Below are 25,341 nucleotides of genomic sequence, written 5' to 3'. Positions count from 1 at the left end.
CGCCCCCGCCGGTCTTAAAGGAGCCGCAGCTGAGAGCGAGGCGCCCGGGTTGTGCAGAGGGACGCCCCCGGCGGGGGGAGGGGACCGGCACGGCGCCCTGCTGTGCGCATGCTGCGCGGCACCGCGCCCTGTGCGTCCCGCATCTCCACACGTGCGTCCTGCACCGCATCCGGCTGGGCGTGCCCTGCACCTCACTGCGTGCATCCTGCACAGCACCCCACTTCGTGCATCCTGCTCCCCGCTCTGTGCATCCCGCACCTCCACACGTGCATCCTGCACCGCACCCCGCTGTGCGCAGCCTGCACCTCACTATGTGCATCCTGCTCCCCGCTCTGTGCATCCTCTGCACTGCACGCTGCTGTGTGTGTCTTGCATTTCGCCCCACTGTGTCCATTCTGCATTGCACCCCACTTTGTACATCCTATGCACTTCACCCCACTCTGTGCATCCTGTGCACTGCACCCCGCTGTGTGCACCCTGCACCTCACTGTGTGCGTCCTGCTCCCCACTCTCTGCATCCACTGCACTGCACCCCACTCTGTGCATCCAGCACTTCACCCTGCTGTGTGCACCTGGCATTGCACCCCACTTTGTGCATCCTGCTCCCTGCTCTGTGCATCCTGACCTCCATGCACGTTTCCTGCACTGCACTCCGCTGTGTGCATCCTGCTTGTCACTGCATTGGCCTCACCCTATGCTGCTCATCGCTGCCCTTGTACATCCTGTGGGCATCCTGGCACAGCTGTACCCACCAGCTCAGGAGAGAGGGAGCGATGAGGTACCCTGCAACCATCGCCTCTGCAGATCCCTTTCATCCCCTGGGGATGGGAGAGCTGGGAGCACGGTCCCACTTGGGATGGGGAGCTGCTTGCCACAGGGTGTTGCGTGCACTAAATGTTGTGGGCATTTCATCTTGAGTGCACTCACCTGGCCTGTGCAGGACAACCAGGGGATCAGGCCCAGCCAGCATGGGTTCATGAAGGGCAGGTCCTGCTTGATCAACCTGATCTCCTTCTACCACCAGGTGACCTGCCTCGTGGGTGACGGGAAGGCTGTGGATGTGATCTATCTGGACTTCAGCAAAGCCTTGACACTATCAACAATCTGGATGAGGGGATTGAGTGCTCCCCTCAACAAGTTTGCAGATGACACCAAATTGGGCAGGAGTGTTGATCTGCTGGAGGGTAGGAAGGCTTGGCAGAGGGATCTGGACAGCTTGGACTGATGGGCTGCGTTGAACTGTATGAGGTTGAACAAGGCCATGTGCCAGGTCCTGGACTTCGGTCACAACAACCCCATGCAACACTACAGGCTTGGGGAAGAGTGGCTGGAAAGCTGCCCAGAGGAAAGAGACCTGGGGGTGCTGGTCAACAGCCAGCTGAACACGAGCCGGCAGTGTGCCTAGGTGTCCAAAAAGGCCAACAGCATCCTGGCTTGTGTCAGGAACAGTGTGGCCAGCAGGAGTAGGGAAGTGATTGTCCCCCCGTACTCGGCACTGGTGAGGCCACACCTCAAATACTGTGTGCAGTTCTGGCCCCTCAGTACAAGAAGGATGTTGAGTTGCTGGAGCGTGTCCAGAGAAGGGCAACAAAGCTGGTGAGGGGTCTGGAGCACAAGTCTGATGAGGAGCGGCTGAGGGAACTGGGGTTGTTCAGTCTGGAGAAGAGGAGGCTGAGGGGAGATCTCATTGCTCTCTACAACGGCCTGAAAGGAGGGTGCAGAGAGGTGGGTGTTGGTCTCTTCTCCCAAGTAACGAGCAATAGGACAAGAGGAAATGGCCTCAAGTTGCATCAGAGGAGGTTTAGATTGGATATTAGGAAAAATTTCTTTACAGAAAGAGTGGTCAGGCACTGGAACAGGCTGCCCAAGGAAGTGATGGAGTCACCATCCCTGAAGGTGTTCAAAGAACGTGCAGTCATGGCACTTCAGGACATGGTTTAGTAGGCATGGTTGTGTTAGGTTAATGGTTGGACTTGATGATCTTGGAGGTCTTTTCCAACCTTAAGATTCCACAATTCTATGTTTGCAGGGATTCAGAGACCTAAAAGAAAAATTCAGGGAGCGAAAACCTGACTGAGGACTATCATCTCCGCTTTAGGAGATCTCTGTGCTGGAGGCCGGGAAACCCTCCTTGTGGCTTTGTCCCTTTCTTACTTGTGAAGTAAAAGACATGGTGGAGAAGCTGGGGAAAAGGAGCTAACCAGGAGCTGGTGGGAGGTGGGGATTGCTTCCCTATGAAGTTCTACCTTTGTGAAAAACTGCAACCACAGGGACAGCTGTGCACTGCTGCTGGAGCGGGGACTGTGCTGTCCTGGCTGGGACATTTCCACAGAGAAAATGTCTGGTGGGAGAGAACATTTAACGTCCCCTGCTTGACTTCAGGTGTCACCTCAAACCAGTGCTGGCTGCTGGTAGAGGGGAGCTACCAGGGAGCAGCTGGGGGCTGATGGTCTCTGCTATTGGGTGGCCAAGAGCCCACCAGGATTTAGGAAGTGTTTGGGTGGGCAGCTTGGAGTAAAGAGCTGTGCACATGGAGCTGGTGCTGTTGTGGGAGAGACCAGAACCAGCCTGCACACTGGGATGCACTGTGCTGGAGGGATGGGACACAGACCCAGAGACCCCCCCCCTCGCTGGGCCCATCCCCCTGGGTTGGTGGGCACCAGCCCTGTAGTGCTGCCCTTCCTGACCCCCATCCTCCACCTGCTGCTACTGTCTCATGCCCTGGCTACAGGAGAGCCTTTCTTCCAGCCAAGGTCAAGTCCATGGTGGAGCTGCCCTGTGCCCCTCATGCTGCAGTGCCTGTCACAAGGCAGGCGTGGCCTTGGCTCAGGGTGACTGTCCCTCTCTGTCTTGGGGGTTGACTAGTGCTGGGAGAGACACTTCTGGGATTTCTAGCCCAACCTCTGCGTGGCCGAGTGGATCCCTAAAACCAGACCAGGCTGCAGACAGCTGTGTCTCATTGAATCTGGGGTGCCAAATTCACCAAGGCTGGAGATGCTCCCATCTCTGGAGATGGCCATCTCTCACTGCTGAGTCCCTGAGGGGACACCTTCCAGGCCGAGTGGGAACTCCAGCCAGAGCAGGAGACTCTGGCATGGGCTCTGCTCTGAGTTCTCCCCACTCTGTGCTCTGGTTTTGGGGGCCTCAGTGCTCCGGTGCTGGAGGCTCTTGGGAGAGCGGATGCGGCCCGCTTCACCTGAGAGCTGCGCTCAGTAGTAGCCCTGAGCTCTCTTTTTCCCGAGGCGTCCCTCGGTGCAGGTGCCTGCGGTGCTCTGCTGTGCCCAGGGCAGTTCTCTGGAGCCATCTAAGGTACTTTCTGGCTTGGATATCCTCCCCTACTCACTTCTTTCAATATTTTCTAATTTCTCAGACCTTTCTGGATGGCTGCCAGTGGTCACTGGGAGCTGGCTCTGCAGCTGCCTGGGTTTTCCTGTTGGTCCTGAAAGTGGAACTCACTGCCGCTGCTGTGCTGCCCCAAGACAAAGCCAGAAGTGGTTTGTGAAGGTGAAAGTGCTTCTTAGTCTGTCTCGGCCATGCCATGATGTTGTGGGATAGAGGGGCTGCGGGGGCCTCATCCTGCAGCCTCACAGCATCAGCTCTGTGTGCACCTCTCCTGGCAGAGGTTCACCTCAACTGCTCTGAGAAACCTGGGCATGGTGAGCCCATTCCTGTGTGAGTGTCTCCTAACTCAAGCGATCCCTAACATCTAACCTGCCTCTCTTTCACTTCCATGTAACTCCACTGCTTCTTAACCACAGCAGACAGACCTGCTGACAACTTTGGAAGCCTGTTTCTGCTGGATCAAAGCACGACTGTGCAGACAGACAGGTAGTGACAAATCCTGACAGACACAGCTGCCCAGCGGGAGAGGGATCTTGGCACCAGGTTGTTGCCACAGCTTTTGACTCTGGACTGTGAACGTGGTGATGATGTGGGAAGAGTTCTCCCATGTGATGGGTCCCTTCTGAAGCCTCCTTTGCACATCACAGGTCCTTTATCTCAGTGTAACTAGACTTCATTTTCTTACATCCATTCCTGTGAGAACCGCTCAAGGCTTTTTTTCCTCCATAAGCCCCAAGACTCCAGTCCTAGCACCTGAGATGGGATTTCTGATTTCCTGGGTCTCAGCTGGAGCACACCAGAGATACAGAAGAGAGGTTTATTAATAGAGAATGAGCTCAAGGAAGCAAATTTATTGGGATGCTTTACCAGACACTGATAAGAGGCACAGAGTATATGGAAATTTGTGGCATGTATCTTTTTTTGCTTGCTGTGAGTTCTGGAGGCAGCTAAGAAACAGATGAAAACTCACCCCAGGGCTGAGTGTCTCTCTCCTGCAGGGAAGGTACATGTGGAATCCACAAATTTCACATGTGATTTTTTAATTCTTGATTAGGAATAGAATAACAAGGAATCATTGGCAAGCACAGGGAAAAAGAGCTGAGCAGAGGGGCAGCCTGCACTCAGAGAGGGGAATTGGAAAGTGGCATTTCACTAAAACCCTGCTACCCTTGGGCTCCTCTCTCTGCTCCAGAAAGGCTTAGGCTCTTTGGCCATGCAGAGCCTTTGCGGAGTGTCCAGTGTGGACAGGAGGAGGAAGAAGCGCTAACAATACGAAGCTGGTTTGATGAGTATAAGGGAGGATTTGCAGTTCCCTTTGCACAGGCTACCCCATGTCATGCCACCCTTGAAATTCAGCCGTACAGAATAACACGCTGAGTACCACCACCCGCCCTCATAGCTGTAGGCACAGTTCTTACTGTAAGTGTCCTGATCCTGATCCTTTGTGGAGAACTTCATGTTGTCGTGCATGGTGTTGGGATTGTCTGAGGTCATGGCATCCCCCGCCGTCCCTGCGTAGGAGCCCAGCCTCAGCCGGTAGCCATGGGCCTCATCTTCCACACTGAAGAGGTTGTAGTCTGCAAAATGGATGTTGTCTGTGGAGTCCTGGATGATAAACCTGACCTGGTAGACCTTCTGCTTGGCGATCTGATGGATGTACTCAGTGCCCAGCCAGTATTCGCTGCGCACATTCCCAAAGCCATACTTGTAGGTGCTCCAGGACTCGGCCCAGGTGACTGGTGTGTCTTTCTGGTTCCTCTGGATGACCGTCCAGCCCCTGTTTGTTGTGTTCATCTCGCAGTACACCACGAGGTGGTGGAGCCCTTTCGGCTGGATGATGTAGACGCCACTGCGGCTGCCAGCGGGGATCTCACTGCAGTCCTTGGGCCAACCTGGGGCAGTAAACAGAGATAGTTAGTAAATCCCACCCAATGAGAAAATGAAAGCACCTGACACTTCTTTTGGGCCCATATCCTTTTGCACACACATTCTTGGGCTTTACTCCTGCCATGTGCTCATGGGAGTAAATCAAAATCTTGAAATGATCAACGTGAGAGTTGGGCTTCATCCCAAGACAGAAGTCACACTGACAGGGACTCACTGCCAAGATGTCCTGGCCTGGTGACACCAAGCCAGATGTTGCCTTCAGCCAGCACACAGTGCATCCTAGCCAGGCTGGATTCAGCCTTGCAGTGCTGTGGTGATTTGCTGTAGCATGCAGACAACGTATTATCACACAGACAAATGCAAATCTGGGTTATAAAGCCATTTGCTGTTACAGCATGGAGGCTTTAGAGCTTTATAGTAATCTCAGAAACCCCACAGAGAGTGTGATCAAGACACCCATATTGCTAATACTTAAATCAGCCCTTGTGATCTCAATAGGGCAAATCCATCGGTTTTCTCAGGGCTTGCCCGAGTAGCTCTTTAGAGACTTCCTGACTTGTTTGGTTTGATTTGGTTTGATTATCATCTTTCCACGCTCCAGAGTGTCAGCGCATTATACAACAAACAGCAGAATGCACCTGCACACTCCTGGGAAGGGACTTGCTCTGCTCCCAGCACCTCTGCTACTGGTTATTTCTACCCAGGTAGGACCAATCTTGTGGTCCGATGGGCTAATGTTGATGCAGTCACTTCAGTAATGCTGTCAGTCCCTGTCTGACCCAATCTTCTCATCAGCTGTAGAGTGAAAATAGGGAAATAACCAATCACCACTTCCCAAAGGCCAATAACGAATCCTCACTTTCCAGTTTGGATCTTTAGGTGGAAAATTCCTCATGCTAAAGATCCCCATCAACTACTGAGTCCAGGAGATGGCTGGTAATATAACCCCCCCGGAGGTTACAAGCTGTGGCCCCTCTGGAGCCTGTGAGAAAATCAACATTTTCCCTGGGAGGAGCCAGTGCACATGTAAGACAGGGACTCAGGTGGCTGAGAGCTCTTAATGAGCCCAGCAATGGTGAAACCTTACGAGCAGATGTACTCCTTGAGAAGAGACTTACCATGTCCCGCCGGTGGGTGGGGGGCAATGTCTCTGACCTGTCGAACATGTTTGCCACCATTATCTGAATTAACAAGAACAGAGGAGACAGGAGTGAGCATGAAGAGTAGACATGACAAATGCGTGCTGGAAGAACACCACCTTCTCCAGATGATATTCCTTCTAGTTCCAGAGGGACTTTACCACTTCTGACATTAGCCAGCTGGTAGGTCAGGGGAATTTATGTGGTAGAATGGGGAAGGTGCTCCCTTGGTGAGAAGGATGTGGGCACACTCTGTGGGTGAAAGACCCTGAATGGTGGTGGCAACACGGGAAAGATGTTTGCTAAAGTGCAGGAGAAGCAGTTAGGAAGGGACTCAGGAAGAAGAGGGATTAGAGGAGGAAGAAATGTGAGAGCTGACCCAGGAAAACTGGGACAGGTATCACAAGTTGGGAGAGGGGCTCTGCTCAGCTGAGTTGGAAGGGAATTTGAAGGGTGCTGCTGGAAGACATGATGATTTAGAGTGAATTAATGCAATTATTTTGCACGGACATCTGTGTATCCACTGATAGTTATAAAACAGAGGAATGGATCACAGGCTTATGGAAGCACAAAGCCATTCCTGTCCCTCCTCCGAAACAGATGCCTGACCATGCAGCTGCTGCTCTCTGACATCCTCAAATGTCTGCTCCCTGCTTTCTCTCTCAGCTGGTGCTTTCCTGTCCCCTCCCTATGAAGTCTTTAGCTTAAGCATCTTGTACTGCACATAAGCCATTCCTTCTTTGACTACACCCAAGGTACAGTTTTTCCTGCAGACAGACTGCAATATTGATATCATTTCCTCCTCCATGGTCTTCTGATTTTGGGGCTAAACCATTCAGTCTCTCAGCCTGAACACAGTCTACCTGCCAGATATTGACCCCTTTCCTTTTGACTCTCTCTACATGAGTTTCAAAGCCCACCAGTGAACATAGTGGCTGGCCTGAGCCTGTGTGGAGTGGGAAACACTCATGTAACGTGGTCCAGAGGATTTTCCTACTATAGTATTTACTTTTACTACAGCCATATGAAGCTGTTCACTCACGTTCGGTTTGTACGCCACAGTTTGTCCCTGCTCCTTTCTGCCCATCCATTTGGAGGCACTCCTCCACAAGTCAACTTTCTAATGTTAGCCTATCTTCCCCAACACGCCTCCCTGCTTACCCATCTTGCATTCGTGCTCATGTTTTCAGAGCATCCTACCAGTGGTCAGGGTGAGAGATGAGTGCAAAGCTCAGTGCACACACCCTTTCTCTACTCAGGCTTGCAGAAGCCCAAGCTCTTGTTTCGGTCATGGGTGCTCCCTGTGCTGGCAGTTTCCTGGCAGCTGGCCTTTGCAGTGAAGGCTGATGTGAAACCAGCATCAAACACTTGGGCCCTGAGCTCTCCTGCCAATAACACTTCCTCCTCCCTTGGAAGGGAGCCAGCTCTTTCTGCCGTGTCATGTCCCACCACAGCCCCACTTTTATTCCAGGAGCATTTCTTGGAGGCTTTGCCATTGCTCCAGTATACCCTGGTATGTGTACGTTGCTCTGTGCCATCATCTGATAGCTCTCTATCAGTGCCACCGCCTAGACTCTCTGCATTAACTTCACTTAATTCCTCTTTGTGTCCACTTCTCTCTTGAATTCAGTTCTCTACTGACCTTGTGATTTCCAGAGGTGGCTACTGTTCTCCGTGTCCTCAAAACACACTGTGATTGTTTGCCTTAGCATCTTTAACACTGCTTCTCCAAGGAAAGGCCAAGGCTCAGAACACCCTTGACTAAGCCTTGTTGCCAGTGAGACCGAGCCTGTCCCTTCTCTCACGATCCTGTGAACTTAGAGCTTTGGACCATTGGACTCAATTATGGACAGAACTTCACGCCTGGTAGGAGAAGAGACAGGCAGCAAGCAGAGGAAGACTCTGAGATGATTCTTGTTGCAGTAGGACAGACTACCTTGCATTGTCATTGCCCACCCAGAGAGCAATATTTAGTCCTTCCTCCATGTTATGGAGCATGGTTAGGCTCTGTGGTGAGAGATGAGAGGTCTGTGTGGGACCTGACTGAACGTGACCTTGTTTGCCTCCCCCTGTCGCAGTGGTATACTTACCGAGCTGGGAGGACTCCGGGGGAACATTCATGATTTCATCCAGCGTGCCATTGAGGAGATGCAAGTTTTTTATGTCAAAGGCAGGAAGAGATGCTGCCAGGGCCAGCAGGCAGGTGAAAAGCAGGAGATAAAGGTGCTGGGTAGCTGAAATGGGAAGAGATTGGAAAAAGAAGAAAGAGATCATAACTTTTCCATTAGAGAGCTGTGACTCCCGTTTGACTCCTTTACTTGTGGAGTAAAACAGGAAAATAAAATTCTTTATGTGTCGAACTCCCTCTTGGAGCCATAAGCCCCAGTTCGCTCATTCAGATGAGCCGTCATGTACTCATTGGCAGGAGTCATCAGCAGTGGCACCTGCTGTTGGTGCGTTTTGAGACATAAGAAGTGCAAAACCCTTGTCCAAACCCAAAGTGACTGTAATCAGAAATCCCTGTATAAACCAGCTCTCGGTTATCTCGCTGGAGATAAGCAGCAGGGTGAGCAGGGAGGGAGGAATTTCCTTTTCTCCAAGCTCCCGTTGTGCTCCTGTGACAGATTCACATGGCGTAAGCTGGGACTACACCCACCTCCGGTCCGGGTTTGTGGGCAGTAAGAACCCAGGTAGCCAGGTGGGTACAAGCCCCAGGCAGGGCTGTGTGTATTTCTCTGCTCTGCATGAAAGCAGCATGACTGAGAGGAGCAGCACAAACTTTCAGGAATTACTGCCTGGCTGGTGCAAATTATGTCCTTTATGTGGTTTTACAGCTACTTTAACATTTCCCTATGTAGCCAGCTGCTCTGGTTTGCTCTTATTCAGAGCAGCTAGGGAAACCAACACGCTTTTTGCAATGTTAAATCTAAATAAAATAATACAAAGTTTTTGATTATTCCTAGAGAGTGGGGCTTTGTGGAGACAGCTGCCCATGGGGCAATCAGTTTATGATCTGACAGATGAGGCTCACCCTGGCAGATTACCAGTGTGATCCCTCTACTCTTTGAACATGAGCAGAGCCAAACTTATTGCACTGCGCTGGGATACCCAGGCTTGGCACTGTTCCCCGAGGTGACTGAGAAGGAAAATGATCAATGATGCCAGCCTGGAACTGCTGTGTGCGATTACAGCCACCCTAGAGACAAGCCCTCCTTTCTGTGAAAGCTCAGAGCCATTCCAATCATTTGTGCTGGTTACAGTTTTACAGCAATGGTCTTTTAAACATACTTCAGTCCAACTGATTTGCTTCTCAATTCCTACATAACATTCAGTGTCTTGATACACCTATGTTTGGAGGCATGTTTAAAGACATCTCTTCTTTAGGCCACCAGAGAAGCAATGCTCCCTCCATTGCTGGCCTGTTCCCCCGTGAAACGTCATGGAAGGTCTGGGTAGGAAGGAGAGGAGAGGATCTGCCTCTCCCGGGTGTTCTTCTGGGGAGAGCGGTATGCTTTTGAGTATCTAACCTCCAGATCTTGGTACCTGTACAATATCGCTCCGTAAGCAAAAATATATTAAAAGTCCATTTTCTATTCTAGGATATTTTATACTTTACTTGGAAAACTGAAAATTACAAAGAATATTTCGTAAATATGAGGCTTGTAAAATGCTCTGTCTGGCACTCCAGGATTATACTGATACAGCCTGAAAATGGCAGAAAACGCATCCTTCTGCTCCAGTTCCCAGCCCAGGGCACAGTGAGCCCAGACACCGGGATAGCCGAAGTGCGGGGAGAAGGGGAGCCCTGCAGAAGACAAAGTGCCGGGATGCCTGTGACCCGCAATAACACGCAGCAATGCCGTCCTCTCCATCCCATCCCATCCCATCCCATCCCATCCCATCCCATCCCATCCCATCCCACACTCACCCATGCCGTCTCTGCGGGAACCCTGCGGAGCGGGAAACCAAGTGGGTTCAGCCTGGCTGGAGGGGTGTCCAGCCTGAAAGTTATAGGGCTCAGCAGGTGAGGGGGTGGAGGCATGAGACCCAAACCACAGCACTTGTGCTCTGGTTGGCAACAGGACCAATGGTTTATGGCTTATTTGCTCTTCATCATTAAGTGATATGTCCTCAGACAATGAAGGCTGTGTCTCACAAAGGTGAAGAGATTTCTTCAGAGGCAAAGCAAATAATTTCGTGCCAACAAGTGAATGACTTAAAACAACCGTAATTTACAGTGCCTGGCTGCCCTCCTTCCCTGGCAGGGTTTCCCCAGGGAAAGGCATCCTCTGGGCACCTCTGCGCATTTCAACTCATGAGTAAATACCCAGATGACATTCCTCCTCCTGGATGGAAATCAAACATCAGGCACAAATTACTCTCTCCAGAGCAGGCATCAAGCCCAACAGCCACTGGAGACCCCTTTAGTCCCTTCAGGGAAGAGGTACTCTAGGTGTTCCTGGCAAATTGTGCACTGAACTTCAGAAAGTGCCACTCCAGGTGCCTCCTGACCCGCCTGGCCTGCCATCACCCCACTGCCTCTTGTGTAACGTGTGCTGCGGTCTCCTCTGCCACCACAGCCCTTGCAGCGGTCACAAGGGAGCTCTGGGAAGTGTGACGTGACACTGATGTAAAATGGTCTCACTTCAAGCCTCTCTCTGCTATTAGGAGTGCTTACACCAGGGGTTTCTTACAGAAAATGCCAGACCATCCTTTTCCTAGGGACTGATACCCACAGTATTCTTAGCTGTGAGGACTCTTGTACCCCAGCATCCAGCTTGTGCTGGACAGCACAAGATGGCCAGAGCCTGTGGAGGAGCAGGCTGGGCTTCTGTCACGAGGTGTTCACTTGCAGTGTGGTTGCCTGGTGATGGAGGCTCCTGTGCATTGCCCCGCTGTGCTGCTGCTTCTGCTCCACAGCAGATACAAGCAAAGGCAGGCAGCAACCCTCAGGAGAGCTTCACCAACAATGTTCAGTCTCTGGCCAGCTTTGCCAGGAGGCTGTGGCCAGTGTTCAGGTTAGGATGTGCAAAGCAGGCAGGAGGAAGCCCATAGAGGGGATTTCTCTGGAACTCCAGCTGTGACCTATTCAGTGTATGTTTGACACTGAAAGAGCCACAGCTGTGGCACAGACCTGCTTATTGCTGTATCCTGGGCTGTGCCTGGAAAAATGCAGCCAGGAGGGTGAGGGAAGGGATTATTCACTTTCACATGTGAGACAACAGCTGGGTTACTGTGTCCTGTGTGGGGCTCCCCCATGCACAACAAACTCCAGAAGGTCCAACTGAGACAACCAAGACAGTCAAGGCAGGAGCACATGACATGTGGGCAGGCTGAGAAAGATGGGCTTGTTCAGCCTGGAGAAGGGAAGGCTGAGATCTTGTCACTGCCTACACCTACCTGGTGGGAAGGCGGACAGCAGACCAAGTCAGGCTCCTCAGAGCACTGTGTCTCATTTTAAACCCCTCATTATGAGGAACATATTGACAGACTCAAGCAAGTCCGGTGGAGGCCACCAGACTAGTCAGGGGCCTGGAGCTCAGGAAGTGTCGGGAGAACCTGAGAGAACTGGGCTTGCTCCACCTGGAGAAGAGCAGGCAATGAGGAGGTCTAATTGCTGACTACAACTACCTCATGGGATGACAGAGAGAATATGGAGCCAGACTGATCAAGGAGGTGCATGGTGGTGGGATGAGAAGCAATGGATCTAAGTTGTAACATGGAAATTCCAGTTAGAAACAGGGACTTTTTAAACCTGAGGTTGGTCAAATACTGGAACAGGTGCCCACAGAGAGGCTGTGGGATTTCTGTCAAGATTTGACTGGACAAGCACCTGATTTTTAGATCTGCTTTGAGCAGGGGTTGGACTAGATGGCCTCCAGAGGTCCCTCCCAACCTAAATTATTCTATTACCCTGTGATTCTGTGACTCTCCTTGAAGGAGCACAGGGATAGGACGAGAGGCAACGGATATAAAGGAATGGTGGGAAATTAGATAAAAAAAAATTTCAGCCTGAGGTGTTCAAAGACTGGGGAGAAAAAAAAAAAGAGATGTTGTGGGACCTTGATTGCTTGACATATTCACAACTGACTCAGACATGACCCTAAGGAACTCCTTCTAAGTTGTCCCTGCTTTGGCCTTGAGATCAGACCAGAGACTTTCAGAGGTCCTCCTGGTCTCGGTTACCCTGTGTTTCTCTGGTTGTCTGAAGAGCCTCCTCCCCAGCCCTTATGCCTCTCCATTTCTGCAGGAGCACAGCCATAGCACCAGGGCTTGTGCAAGACACAGAGCTGGCTGCAGCAGAATGTGCCTCAAGAAGCCACTTTGTAAGCCCAAAATCACAGAATCATAGAGTCTTTAAGGTTGGAAAAGACCTCCAAGATCATCACCGTCAACTCAACACCACCATGCCTACTAAACCATGTCCTGAAGTGCCATGTCTACATGTTCTTTGAACACCTCCAGGGATGATGACTCCACCACTTCCTTGGGCAGCCTGTTCCAGTGCCTGACCACTCTTTCTGTAAAGAAATTTTTCCTAATATTCAATCTAAACCTCCTCTGATGCAACTTGAGGCCATTTCCTCTTGTCCTATTGCTTGTTACTTGGGAGAAGAGACCAACACCCACTTCCCTGCACTCTCAGGCAGTTGTAGAGAGCAATGAGGTCTCCCCTCAGGCTCTTCTTCTCCAGACTAAACAATGTGCCCAGTTCCCTCAGCCGCTCCTCATCAGACTTGTGCTCCAGACCCCTCACCAGCTTTGTTGCCCTTCTCTGGACACGCTCCAGCAACTCAACATCCTTCTTGTACTGAGGGGCCAGAACTGCACACAATATTCGAGATGCGGTCTCACCAGTGCCAAGTACAAGGGGAGGGGGGGGACGGGGACGGACGGACAGACGACACAACACGGGATGGACGACAATCACTTCCCTACTCCTGCTATATAGCAGAAGCCTGAGGCCCTGTGGAGCATGAAAGACTGGTATAGCCAGCCAGGCCAGTGTGATTTGCTCTTTCAGGATTCAATGCTACTGTCATGGCCCTGAGTGTACCAGTAGGTCTCAATGGCTGGTGACCAGTCCCACCTGGGACCTCTATCTGGGCCCATGAGGCCTGTTTCAGCTTGGCCCTGGGCCTTCAGTCCTAATTTGAGCCACTCTGTATGGGTACTGGTCTCTAGTCCTGTCTCTGACCTTGTTATCCGGATGGATCTTAGACCTACACTGTAGCTAGCTTATTTCCTGGATGGGCCATTCAGATCCATGTTGTAGCTTATCTCCAGCCCTGCCTTTTGCACTGTGTCCTTTTGTCCAGGATCTTGGACCTGGCTGACTGCCTTCCTTGCCTGAGGCTGTTGCCAACAATCAGCTTTGCCTACTGAGCTCAGATTTGGCAGGACAGCCCCGCCAGCAAGGGCATTGCCTCCTTGAGATTCACCCTTGGCTTCTAACTTCCCTGTGTGTAGGCAGCAGCCAGCCTTTGCTGCTCCCAGAGACCTGGCTCCTACCTTCATTCTCCTCCCTGGAGCCTTGCACGGTGCCCCCTGCTCTGCCTCTCTGGAGTGCAACCACTGGTTGTTGTCCTCAGCTCTGCTTCCAGCTTGTATCTGCTCAGAGGTCCTCTTGCAACTGCCTTAGAAGGAAGTCCCACGTCAGTGCAATTTAGAAAACCTTTGTTTGATAGCTTTGAAGGCACCGTACACTGGAATCACAGAATCACAGAGTGGTTTGGGTTGGAAGGGACCTTCAAAGCCCATCCAGTCCAACCCCCCTGCAAGGAGCAGGGACATCTCCCACCAGACCAGGTCACTCAGAGCCCTGTCCAACCTGGCCTGGAATGTTTCCAGGGATGGGGCATCCACCACCTCTCTGGGCAACCTGGGCCAGTGCCTCACCGCTCTCATAGTAAAGAATTTCTTTCTCATGTCTAAGCTAAACATAATCTCTTTCAGTTTAAAACCATTATTCCTTGTCCTATCAAAACAGACCTTGCTTTTAAGAGTTTCTCCTCATCTTTCCTGAAGGCCCCCATTAGGCACTGAAAGGCCACCAGAAGGTCTCCGCTGAGCCTTCTCTTCTCCAGGCTGAAGAGCCCCAACTCTCTCAGCCTGGCCTCACAGCAGAGCTGCTCCAGCCCTCTGATCATCTTCGTGGCCTCCTCTGGACCCTCTCCAACAGCTCCACGTCCTCCTGATGCTGGGGGCTCCAGAGCTGGACGCAGTGCTGCAGGTGGGGTCTCACCAGAGCAGAGTAGAGGGGCAGAATCCCCTCCCTTGACCTGCTGGCCACGCTGCTCTGAATGCAGCCCAAGATGTGGTTGGCATTTGAATTAAAGTCAAAACCAGGGTCTCTGCTGGACTGTAGATAAGAGGGAGAGCAGCCCGGGTTGACACTGGTGGGGGGTGGATCTGCAGGGTCTCACTAGGCCAAAGACAGGGATTGGGAAGTCAAATGGCAAAGAAAGAGACCTGCAGGCACCTGTTTGTTACCTGGAGCCCTTGCATGCAGATTGGAGTGCCAGGAGACGCTGTGTATGCAGTGACTTCTGGCTGCTGGACCCTGGTTCCAGCCCAACGACCTAACTCATTGATCCTGAAACCTGGCAGCAGAGAGTTAGCAAGCAGGCATGCCTCTGGAGGACCTGTCCTCATCTTTCCAAGATCACCTTTGGGACTGGGCAAATAGGAACTCTAATCTCTCCTCCTTTGCTAGTTTCTGTGTATATGCCCTTAGAAAGCTGAGTGTCTCCACTTCAGTTTGGTCATGGCTCTCCAGAGTTTGCTCCAAGTGAGCAATTCACACATAGTGTTTGTGTAGCTGGGGAAATCAATAATTGAAATCACTCATCATGGGGGGGATTATTTTGTACTTCTCTGGCTGAAAGGGCCTGCCTCCCTCCCCTCAGGGGCTTTAATTGTGCTGTCATGGGATTTGAAAGCTGCTCGAGTCACAATCTGCAAGTGCCTCCTTGTGCCTCTGCAAATAACAAGTGTGAACACAAGTGGGTGTGTACAGGGCCTATAAAGTCACTGTGGAAAGCTCAGCATGGGAGGGTGCACCCCTGGGTTCCTGCTCTCTGCTCAACCTTGCTGTTGTGATGGGTGAGTTTTCTTCCCAGCGGCACACTGCATTCCTGTGTGGTGCTGGGCTCAAACAAGACCTTACCGTGGTGAGTATACAAAGACACAAGACGATTAGCAGGACAGCAGCCGTGATCTTGCCTGGCTGATGCCTGCTGCCAGGCACCCTGGTAGCAGAAGGGACGCAAAAACAAAGCGCCAGACACACATGCTTGGTACCAGCCTGTGCTTTCCCCAGGCTACCTACGCCGTGTATTCCTGTGTCCTGTCAAGGAGATCAGGAAGATCTCCAACATGGAGACCTAGATTTCAACTCGGTCCTTTGCCTTCCTGACCAACGCATGTGGCAGGTGTGGTTGCACAGGAGTCCCTCCCCAGGCATGACAGCATCTCCGCCAGTAACTGAGCTAGTGCAGGGTGTAGGGCGTGCTGATGGCCAACACAGAGCATTAGGGCTTGTGCCACTTCCTTCTGTCTGCTTGGGAGCTCGTATCTGTGCTGTAGGACCCACCCTTTGGATCTGGTTCACACCAGCTGTCATTGGCTGGAGTGGCTTATATAAAAGGTGTAAGCATGGTTACTCCAGAAAGAACTTTCTTGTGATCCTTCCCTGTGGCAAACTGCTCTCCCCAGCTCTAGCTGTGTCTTTGTCCTCTCTTGGCTACTCCTGGGATTTGGTTCCGAGAACAGTTCTGCAGGCTGCTGCCCAGTGCGGGGAAGGGGCTGATCGGGAGGGTGACGAAGCCATTTCTCACCTTACTTCAGCGCTGGAGGGGCAGAGCCTGCACTGAAGCTGCAGCTCCCACTGCTCCAGGAGTCCCCTGCTTCTGCCTGCGCCCCGTGGCTCCGCCTCCCCCGGTCCAAGCTCCCCCAGGGGCTGGGGGGCTGCCCAGGGGTCCTGAAGGCGACGGGCACTTTCCTCCCCAGGGCTCCAGGTTGGGACACACCGGCTCCATGGGGACCTCATCCTCCTGCCTGCTGTGCTGGCAATGCTTCTCCTCTGTGTGAGCGCTGGCCCAGCAGTACCCACTGCCAGCTCCCGGAGCGGTGAGTATGGAGCGGGTGGGGGCCTTGGCTGGGCACCATGGCACAGAGCAGGAAAGCGTCTCTCTAGCTCAGTGCCGACTCTCAGCTCTCCTCAGTGCTAGGAAGGCCAGTGTGCACCCAGGCTGAGGCACAATGCAAGAACTCAGCACACACACACCCCCCTGTGTGCCTGAGAAAAGCAGAATTTCATGGGCTGAGTCAGAATTGCCCACAGCAAATTGTCCGTGAGACACGAAACAAGAAAAACAAATTAGACAGCAAATGAGTTTGGCAAGTTAAGTCATGACAGAACAGTCCTGATAACAGATAAACTGCCACAAGCTGGGGGAAGAGATTCCTATGATCAAGGTAGAACTTAGCCTTCTTTTGCAATGCCATGACCCCCAGGGAAAACATAAATATTCAGTACATATCCAGTGGAGCATTTTGGACACTTCTGATCCTTGCAAGAGCTGCAGCTCAATATATCAAGGGCCTTGTGTGCGGGCCAGATGTACTTGGAGGACATCACGGGCATTTGGAAGATTTTTTCCCCCTCTTTTTTTGGCCAGATGCATTAGAAGGCTCCAAACGAAATAGCAAATCATGAGAAATAGATTCTAGGGCTCTTATAAGGGTTGCTGTCTTAGAGACCTTCGGTTGCCCTGCAGATGAGCCAGTGGAAAAGCCACTCTAAACTATGGAGCAGACCACAGATAAAACCAGCCCTTTTTGTCCAGAGTCCTTAGTCTCCTACAGAGCTCTTTGTTGCCCTGACAGACTCATACGACCCTTCTCTCTCCCACCCCACCCTGTTTGCCACTGCTGCTGTTGCAGGGTTCCCTGCGGACTGCAGCCATCTCCGCAAGACCAGCCCCAGTGGGGTGTATGTCATCCAGCCAGCAAGGTCACCCCCCCGCGTGGTGTGGTGCGACATGGACACCGAAGGCAAGGGCTGGACTGTTGTCCAGAGGAACTCTCATGACACTGAGATCACGTGGAAGCAATCCTGGACTACCTACAAGTATGGCTTCGGGAATGTGCAGGGCGATCACTGGCTGGGCACCGAGTATCTGCACCTGCTGACGCAGCAGGGCACCTACAAAATCCGCTTCATCGTGCGGAACAAGGCCAACGTCACCCATTACGCCGAGTACGACATCTTCAGGGTGGAGACTGAGGATAGCGGGTACCCGCTGAGGCTGGGCAGGTTTTCTGGTGATGGGGATGACTATCTGACCAGCTATCACCCCAAGAAGGGGGGCATACATGACAACATGAAGTTCAGCACGAGCGACAGGGACCAGGACCAGTACAGCGGGAACTGCGCCAACAGCTACGGGGGCTGGTGGTATGACCGGTGCCAGAATGTCCTGCTCAATGCCAAAAAACACATCGTTTGGCCAGGATTCTGTGATAATGGCGACTGCACGTCCTCCCTCATCCTGGTCAAACCCACAGATGTGTGCTGACCGTGCCACAGTGCCCAGCCTCCTGGCAGTTTGTGGGAGTGCTGCCGTCCCCAGCTCAGTGCCCTGTTCCCGTGCCTGCCAACAGCCCTGCGCCAGCTCTGCTGCATGTCCTGCACTGCCTGCGGCTCCCGCACCGTCACCAGCTGAACAACAGCAGCTCTGGGGCTCAGGAGCGATCGCCCAGAGCCCCCAGAACCCGGGTGACTTCACTCAGTGCTGCGGTGGTGGCTGGCACTGGGACACAGGCACTGGTTTGGGTTGGGCGCTCCCGCTCCTGTCCTGGGGAGGGGAGACAGTGCAAGTTCCTTCCCTGTGCGATTGGTGTGTCCCTGCTTTGCTCAGGCCCTGCTGCCTCCCCAGGCCCCATATGCCCCACAGCTCTGCTACCCATGGTGGGAGAAATCATCTGCAATAAACCCTGGAGCCAAACTTTGCTGCCTCATGTCTACCAGCCGCCGTGACACTGCACACACGCGCGGGAGCAGTTGAGGTTGAGGTGGTGGATCTTGGGGAAAGTAGGTGTATGATGCAGATCCTCTCCTAGGCAAGGAGACACGCCTGCTTAAAGGATGCCCCATCTCCCTGGCATGTGCAGAGCTCACCTCTCGCAGGGCTGACATGGTGGCTTCTGGTTTCAAGATGGTTTGCTCAGCCAGCTAATTCTGCTCCCTGGCTGAGCTGGTGCAGAGCTGGCATAGAATCATAGAATCATAGAATGGTTAGGGTTGGAAGGGACCTTCAAAGGTCATCTAGTCCAACCCCCCTGCAAGGAGCAGGGACATCCCCAACTAGATCAGGTTGCTCCAACCTGGCCTTGAACTTTTCCAGGGATGGAGCTTCCACCACCTCTCTGGGAAACCTGTTCCAGTGTTCTATAACCCTCATTGTAAAAATTTTTTTCCTAATATCTAATCTAAATCTACCCCCCTCTGTTTTAAAACCATTTCTCCTTGTCCTATCGCAACAGGCCCTACTAAACAGCCTCTCCCCATCTTTCTTGTAGGCCCCCTTGAGGTACTGGAAGACCGCTATCAGGTCTCCCCAGAGCCTCCTCTTCTCCAGGCTGAACAGCCCCAACTCTCTCAGCCTGTCCTCATAAGAGAGGTGCTCCAGCCCTTTTATCATCTTTGTGGCCCTCCTCTGGACCTTCTCCAACTGGTCCATGTCCTTCTTGTGTTGGGGGCTCCAGAACTGGACACAGTACTCCAGGTGGGGTCTCACCAGGGCAGAGTAGAGGGGGAGAATCACCTCCCTCGACCTGCTGGCCATGCTTCTCTTGATGCAGCCCATGATGCGGTTGGCCTTCTGGGCCACAAGAGCACATTGACTGCTCATGTTGAGCTTCTCATCCACCAGCACTCCCAAGTCCTTCTCCTCAGGGCTGCTCTCAATCCATTCTCTGCCCAGCCTGTATTTGTGCCTGGGATTGCCATGACCCAGGTGCAGGACCTTGCACTTGGCCTGGTTGAACTTCATGAGGTTGGCACTGGCCCACCTCTGCAGCCTGTCAAGGTCCCTCTGGATGGCATCCCTCCCTTCCAGCGTGGAAGCATAGCATGCAGCGGTTCTGTGCTGCTTTTACTTTTTTTTTTTTCCTGAAATATTTCAATTTTCCACAGCACTAGCCTGTACCGTGAGCTTTTCTCCCTTCAGTACAGTTGTTTGTTACAGCTGAGCACAGCTGTTGTACTTAATTCTGTCTGTGGTTTAATTCTTAGGTCTCTGGATGCAATATTGCTTCCAATGGCTTGTTTCAGCCACTGGGCACTGAACTGCGGCTGGAAGATTACGATTAGCCAACAGGGCCAGCAAAGCCCAGCGTTTTGCAAAATCCTTGCCCATAGTTTGCCCCTGTCCATTACTGGGTGGTTGGGGAAAGGGAAGAAACCACGGATTGAGGTGTGGAGAGGGTGGTGGGCTCCATGAGGGTGTGAGAGATGTGGGTCAGTCAGTCCCATAGTACTCTGCTGCAGAGGGGGAATGTGGCTATGGATCTCCTTTGCAATGGAGGCAAGTTTCAACTTAGGATTCAAAAGAAGCCACGGTTCCTCTCCTCTTTTTTTTTTTGTAAGAAAACATGAGCTTGAGGAAGGCTTGTGGCTGTGAATCCTGAACAACTTGGGACTCTCAGGCCAAGATCTAGGGCTGAGGTCCCAGGGCACCCTGCAGAGCTATAGCAGGGTTGCGCAGGCAGCCCTAACTGCCCTGGAGGCCTCTGTGGGCCTGCAGCCCTGATGCATGGGGAGATGAATGTATGAGGGTGCTGCTTGTTAAGAAAGGCTTCCCAGTTTGAGCTATGCAGCACATACAGATATCACCACACTGGAGCAAGCCTCTACAGACCCAAGCTAATCCAGGCCTCTTAAAATTCTGGGATCCCGGCCATGTCAGGCTGCCTCAGCTTTTAAACCTGCCCCAGATGTCCCAGTCATGCAGTGCTGTGTGGCTTTGCAGTGCTGTTGTCCCTTTCTTCCCTGTCCACTCTACCAGTTACCTTCCACGGCCTGGGCCAGCATTCACAAGGTTAACACGGCAGGGTGGTTGGCTCCAGGTCATGGCTGATAGGGCTGAACTGGGCTGATGCCTGCCTCCTACCCTCAGTGCTTGCTCTTGGCCATGTGGTACTGCATTGCCTTTTTGAAAGATGCTCACCTTGAAACACAACTATCTTCTTTAAGTGAAAGTTTTGTCTTTAATTCCTCATTTAAGCCTAATGAAAAATTTTCCCTTTGAAAGTCTTTTCTTACTGCACAGGAGCCTCAGGTCTGCTCCTGGCAAGAAACTGGCAGCAGTTACAAGAAGTTCCCAAGCAAATGAAGGATATTTAGGCATGTCTGTGAAGATTCTGAAAACAATTTTATTCTGCAGGATTGTTGTAGGTTAGCCCTGCTCTGGACCAGACTACGCAGCCTCTCTCTCACTCCCCCCACCCTCCGAGAGACCAGGGGGAGATGATATAAGAAAAAAGGCTTGAGGTTTGAGATAAGGTCAGGGAGAGATCCTTAAAGTTACCGTTATGGGCAAAACAGACTCGACTTGGGGAAAACTATTCATTTATTTCTCAAACCAAAGCAGGAGAATGAGACAGAGAAGAAGATAACCTCCCCCCAACCCCCCTCCCTGGGCTTAACATTATCTCTGCCACCTTCCCCCCCCGAATGGCACAGTGGGGAAGAGGGAATGGGGGTTGCGGTCAGTCCATCACACGTTGTTTCACGCCGCTGCTTCTTGGTCGGGGGAAGAACTCCTCACATTCCTCCCCTGCTCCTTCGTGGGGTCCCTCCCACGGGCCACAGTCCTTCGTGAAACTGCTCCGGCGTGGGTCATCTCTTCCACGGGGTGCAGCCCCTCCAGAACGGCTGCCCCAGTGGGGCCTCCATGGGCCACAGCCTCCTTCAGGCACCTGCCTGCTCTGGCATGGGGTCCTCCCCGGGCTGCAGGGGGACCTCTGCTCCTCCATGGGCCTCCCCGGGCTGCAGGGGCACAGCCGGCTCCACCATGTTCATCACCACAGGCTGCAGGGGAATTCTGGCCAGGAGCTGCATTACTGCTCCCCCTCCTTCTGCACTGCCCTTGGCGTCTGCAGCCATTCCTCTCACAAGAAATTCTTCAGAACAGGCTGGCAGATGCCTCTTAGAATCTCATTCACATCCCATCTTCTCTAGTCTTTTTTTTCTGTTTTCCCCTTCTTAAATACGTTATCGCAGAGGCGTTATCAGGGAACATTCTGCTACCAGTCGGCTCGGCCTTGGCCAGCAGCGGGTCTGCCCTGGGCCCCGCTGAGTCCACTGGATAAAGGGGAAACAACTTCTAGAAGCTTCTTACAGAAGCTGCCACCGTAGCTCCCCTCACTGAATAAAACGAGGACATTCCACCCCTCACCTCTGTGAATTTGTGCATGTCTGTGCAGATTCTGAAAACAATTTTATTCTGCAGGCTAAAAGCAAAGCAAGAAGAGAATAAGACCTTGCTGGATCAGGAGGGTTTTAGGTTTCTGTGCAGTTTTCTCTCCAGATGGAAAATGTTTGGAAACTGCTGTGTTTGTATAAAGACTTGTTCTATTAATGATCCCTAAAAACCCACCACAGGTGAAAGGCTAGAGACAAAGCAGGGAGCTTTGCTACTTTTCAGGATAAGAGGAAAAGAAAACAGGTCTTCATATACAGGAACAACTCGATTCACCCCCAGTCCCCCAGCCAGCAAAATGGGCCCCAGCAGGACACTGGTCTGGCCGTGTGCCTGGTGCAGACAGGAGAGGAAAGAGTACTAATGGTACGGAGCTGGTTTGATGAGGATGGCAGAAGCTTTGCAGTTCCCATTGCACAGGCTGCCCCACGTTATGGCCCCCTTGACGTTCAGCTGTACAGAATAACATGCTGAGTACCACCACCCGCCCCCAGAGCGGGAAGCGCAGTTCCCTCTATAAGTGTCCTGATCCCAATCTTTTGTGGAGAACTTCATGTTGTTGTGAATGTTCCTGGGATTGTCTGAGTCCATGGCATCCTCCGCTGTCCCCGAGTACGTTCCCAGCCTCAGCCGGTACCCGTGGGACTCATCTTCCACACTGAAGAGGTTGTAGTCTGCAAACTTTGTATTGTTTGCGGCATCCCAGATGACAAACCTGACCTGGTAGGCCTTCTGCCTGGAGATCTGATGGATGTACTCGGTGCCCAGCCAGAAATCAGTGTGCACGTTCCCAAAGCCATACTTGTAGGTGCTCCAGGACTCGGCCCAGGTGATCTCCGTGCTCTGCCGGTTCCTCTGGATGACCGTCCAGCCCCCGTCTGTTGTGTTCATCTCGCAGTACACCACGAGGTGGTGGAGCCCTTTCGGCTGGATGACGTAGATGCCACTGGGGCTGGCAGCAAGGACCTCACTGCAGTCCTTGGGCAAACCTGCAGTGGGAGAGAAGGTGATATAACAAAAGTCTGTGCAACAGGACAAGACCATGTTTCACCCTGTGGCAGGGAAGAGGGACATCTGGCCAGAGTACCTGGGGGATAATCAGCTGTCCCAGCCCAGAGAGGTGAGTGTGCTTGGCTGGAGGTGAGAGTAGGTTGGCCTCAGCCCTCTGTTCCATTTCCATATGGGACACCTAACAGGAGGCAGCCTCAGTGAAAGGCACCAGACCCACTGGGCTCTGCTGGTATCAGACCAGGAGACTAAGGACACTAGTGGGCTGTTCTGGGTCTCCTGAAAAGGGATTGTGTTGCTAAAACCGGGTCACGCTGAGGAGGAAGGTGAAGAGGACCTTGCCTCTGCCTGTGACTGAGGGAATGGGTGAAAAATGACCCCTTCAAGCACACAGATACCCTTACCAGTCTGCACAGTGCGCACACACACACATGCACATGCATGCACAAGTGCAGCACTGCAATCTGCATGAGGTACACCTCCTCACATCCACCATCCTCAGTCCTGGAGCGGGGCCAGGGCTAGGGACAGCCTAGGGCCCTTCCCCACCCGGAGTTGGCTGCACATGAGTGCGCAGCACTGGGTCCCCCCTGTGCTGGCAGGTGTGGTCTCCCCATGCCTTCAGCTTGCTTGCTGCAGGACCTCCCACTGTGGTAAGGTCATCCTGACAGCTGGGCAGAGCTCCTCTCCCCAGCTGAGCAAAGACTGGGGTTGATGTTGCCTCTCCCCAGCGTGCCTGCCTGTATACACTATGGAGGTGGTTTTTGGATCTGAGGCATGATGACACACCCTCTCCCAAGTGTCGCTTTACCAAGCCTCCACTGGCCCAGAGCATGGGCTGGGGCTGCTCACCAGCCAGGGCTGACCCAGACCGAGGAACTGAAGGGGGTTGGAGAGAGTACTGCGATGCCCATGGGATGCTACATACTGGTTTTCTTCAGAGCACTTGCCGAAGTGTTGGAGGGAGATTTCTTGAAGATGTTTAGGGTTTGTACACGCATGGAGTGGCCTGGGGCAGCCAAGACCAGCATGCAAGCAAGGAGTAGGAGGCACTGGGCTGCTAGAAAGGGAAAAGATGGAGAAAAGATGAAATGTGACCCTCCCTCCCGAGAGACGGGAAATCCCATGGCTCCAGCATTGCACAGTGTAACACGACCATGTGAGATGCAGGAGTGCACCAAGCATGCTGAGCAGCATCAGACTGGTCCATGGAAGCTGGAAAGCTTGCCAAAAGGCTTCAACTCTTTTGCCCTAGGGATAGAGAACCTTGCCTTTTCCCCTTGATTAGCTCCTGAAAAGTCACGCATGAGATAATTTTGGGTGGAGTGCCACTACCCTCCACAGTGCGCAAAGACCAGTGCACAGAGCCTCTCCCTACGGCTGGGCTTCCCCACCTGTGCTCCTCCCGTTGCTAGCAAGGAGCGCCCGCTTCCCAGCCCCGTACTCACCCATGGTGTTCAGAGAGGGATGCCCTCAGGAGCACAGAGCTGTGGAGTGGCAGGTCTCACCGAGGCATTTGTAGTGCCCCCTGCTGTGGGCGGGGTGAGTGGATCCTAACCCCCCCTCCCGGCTTTCTTCCTTCTGGAGGAGGAAACTGGGCTGGCTTTCCTCTGTGCCCTTAGAAAACACCAGCTGAGATGAAGGTGCCTGTGGCTCTAGATGCATAGTTTTCTGAGCTGCAAAGAAAATAACTCCTGTGCCAGCAAAATTTCTTTGAATGGTCTCTTCTGTGAGTGCTTAGCTGCTTGGACTGAATTTCCCCTGGGAACAGCATATTTGGGACCTTTGAAGAGTGCAGCTCAGTAAATAAACACTTGAATGCCAGTCACCAGCCAGTGTGGAAAGCAAACACTGGGGATGTCCCCGCCTCACACCATTACAGCAGGGTGCTGCCAGGTCAACTGCTTCTTGTCTAATGTGCTTGTGAGAAGCCCAGCCTAGCTCTTGGTGGGGAAGTTAGAGCAGTCTTGAGACTCCCAGAGAGACTGACTGTTGTGGGACAATATTTGGAGTGGCTAGTTTTTTCTAGACCGCATGACAGCAGGCAGATGGTCCCCATCTGGGGGAAGCAGGAGAGGTCTCTGTTCCACATTCCCGATCTGCAAGGATGCAGCTGAATGGGTCTGCTGACAGTGGCTAAAAGGTTTCTGTAGGCCAGTTGAGATAGCTGTGGTCTCTGGGACACTGGGTTTGGGAGACTGGCCATGCAGGATGGATGGCTACAGAGTAGAGCAAGTGTCTGCCCAGGAACGGAACTAAACTGGGTGGATGGTAGGCAGCAACGGGGATCTGAGCATGTAGAGAGGGGAGTGGAGAGGTCTGAGCATGCACACAGGCGAAAACAGAAAGCTTGACCCTGTGTTCATAGGGAAGGAATGGGGGAGATATGAATGTGCACGGCGGGAAAGTGGAGGGGAACTGAGGGTGCCCAGAGGGACTGGAAGGGATCTGATGTTGGGACTTGTAGGAATGGAGTA

The 25,341-nt window shown here is 52.7% G+C and overlaps 3 protein-coding genes across 3 annotated transcripts; 1 reads left to right on the top strand and 2 right to left on the bottom strand.

Moving 5' to 3' along the window:
• Nucleotides 1–4,173: 4,173 nt before the first annotated feature.
• On the bottom strand, nt 4,174–10,452 carry LOC104486347 (fibrinogen-like protein 1-like protein). Its single transcript, XM_010129013.2, has 4 exons — nt 10,297–10,452; nt 8,459–8,602; nt 6,348–6,410; nt 4,174–5,234 (listed from the first exon to the last, which is right to left on the bottom strand). The coding sequence occupies exons 1-4, from the start codon at nt 10,298–10,300 to the stop codon at nt 4,606–4,608; spliced, it is 840 nt and encodes a 279-aa protein (XP_010127315.1). The 5' UTR covers nt 10,301–10,452; the 3' UTR covers nt 4,174–4,605.
• A 4,985-nt stretch (nt 10,453–15,437) lies between these two features.
• LOC104486346 (fibrinogen-like protein 1-like protein) lies at nt 15,438–18,050 on the top strand. The gene is made up of 3 exons (XM_010129012.2): nt 15,438–15,473; nt 16,380–16,499; nt 17,316–18,050. Exons 1-3 carry the CDS (start codon nt 15,470–15,472, stop codon nt 17,948–17,950), a joined length of 759 nt encoding a protein of 252 aa, XP_010127314.2. The 5' UTR covers nt 15,438–15,469; the 3' UTR covers nt 17,951–18,050.
• Nucleotides 18,051–21,503: 3,453 nt separating this feature from the next.
• LOC147598377 (fibrinogen-like protein 1-like protein) lies at nt 21,504–24,352 on the bottom strand. The gene is made up of 3 exons (XM_086763064.1): nt 24,313–24,352; nt 23,793–23,924; nt 21,504–22,845 (listed from the first exon to the last, which is right to left on the bottom strand). The coding sequence occupies exons 1-3, from the start codon at nt 24,314–24,316 to the stop codon at nt 22,217–22,219; spliced, it is 765 nt and encodes a 254-aa protein (XP_086619190.1). The 5' UTR covers nt 24,317–24,352; the 3' UTR covers nt 21,504–22,216.
• Nucleotides 24,353–25,341: the final 989 nt, after the last annotated feature.

Source organism: Chlamydotis macqueenii, chromosome 19, assembly GCF_036417535.1.
Source record: "Chlamydotis macqueenii isolate bChlMac1 chromosome 19, bChlMac1.mat, whole genome shotgun sequence".
Taxonomy (NCBI): Eukaryota; Metazoa; Chordata; class Aves; order Otidiformes; family Otididae; genus Chlamydotis; species Chlamydotis macqueenii.
The sequence above is the reverse complement of the archived record's forward strand: the minus strand, read 5'-3'. Positions and strand labels throughout refer to the sequence as shown.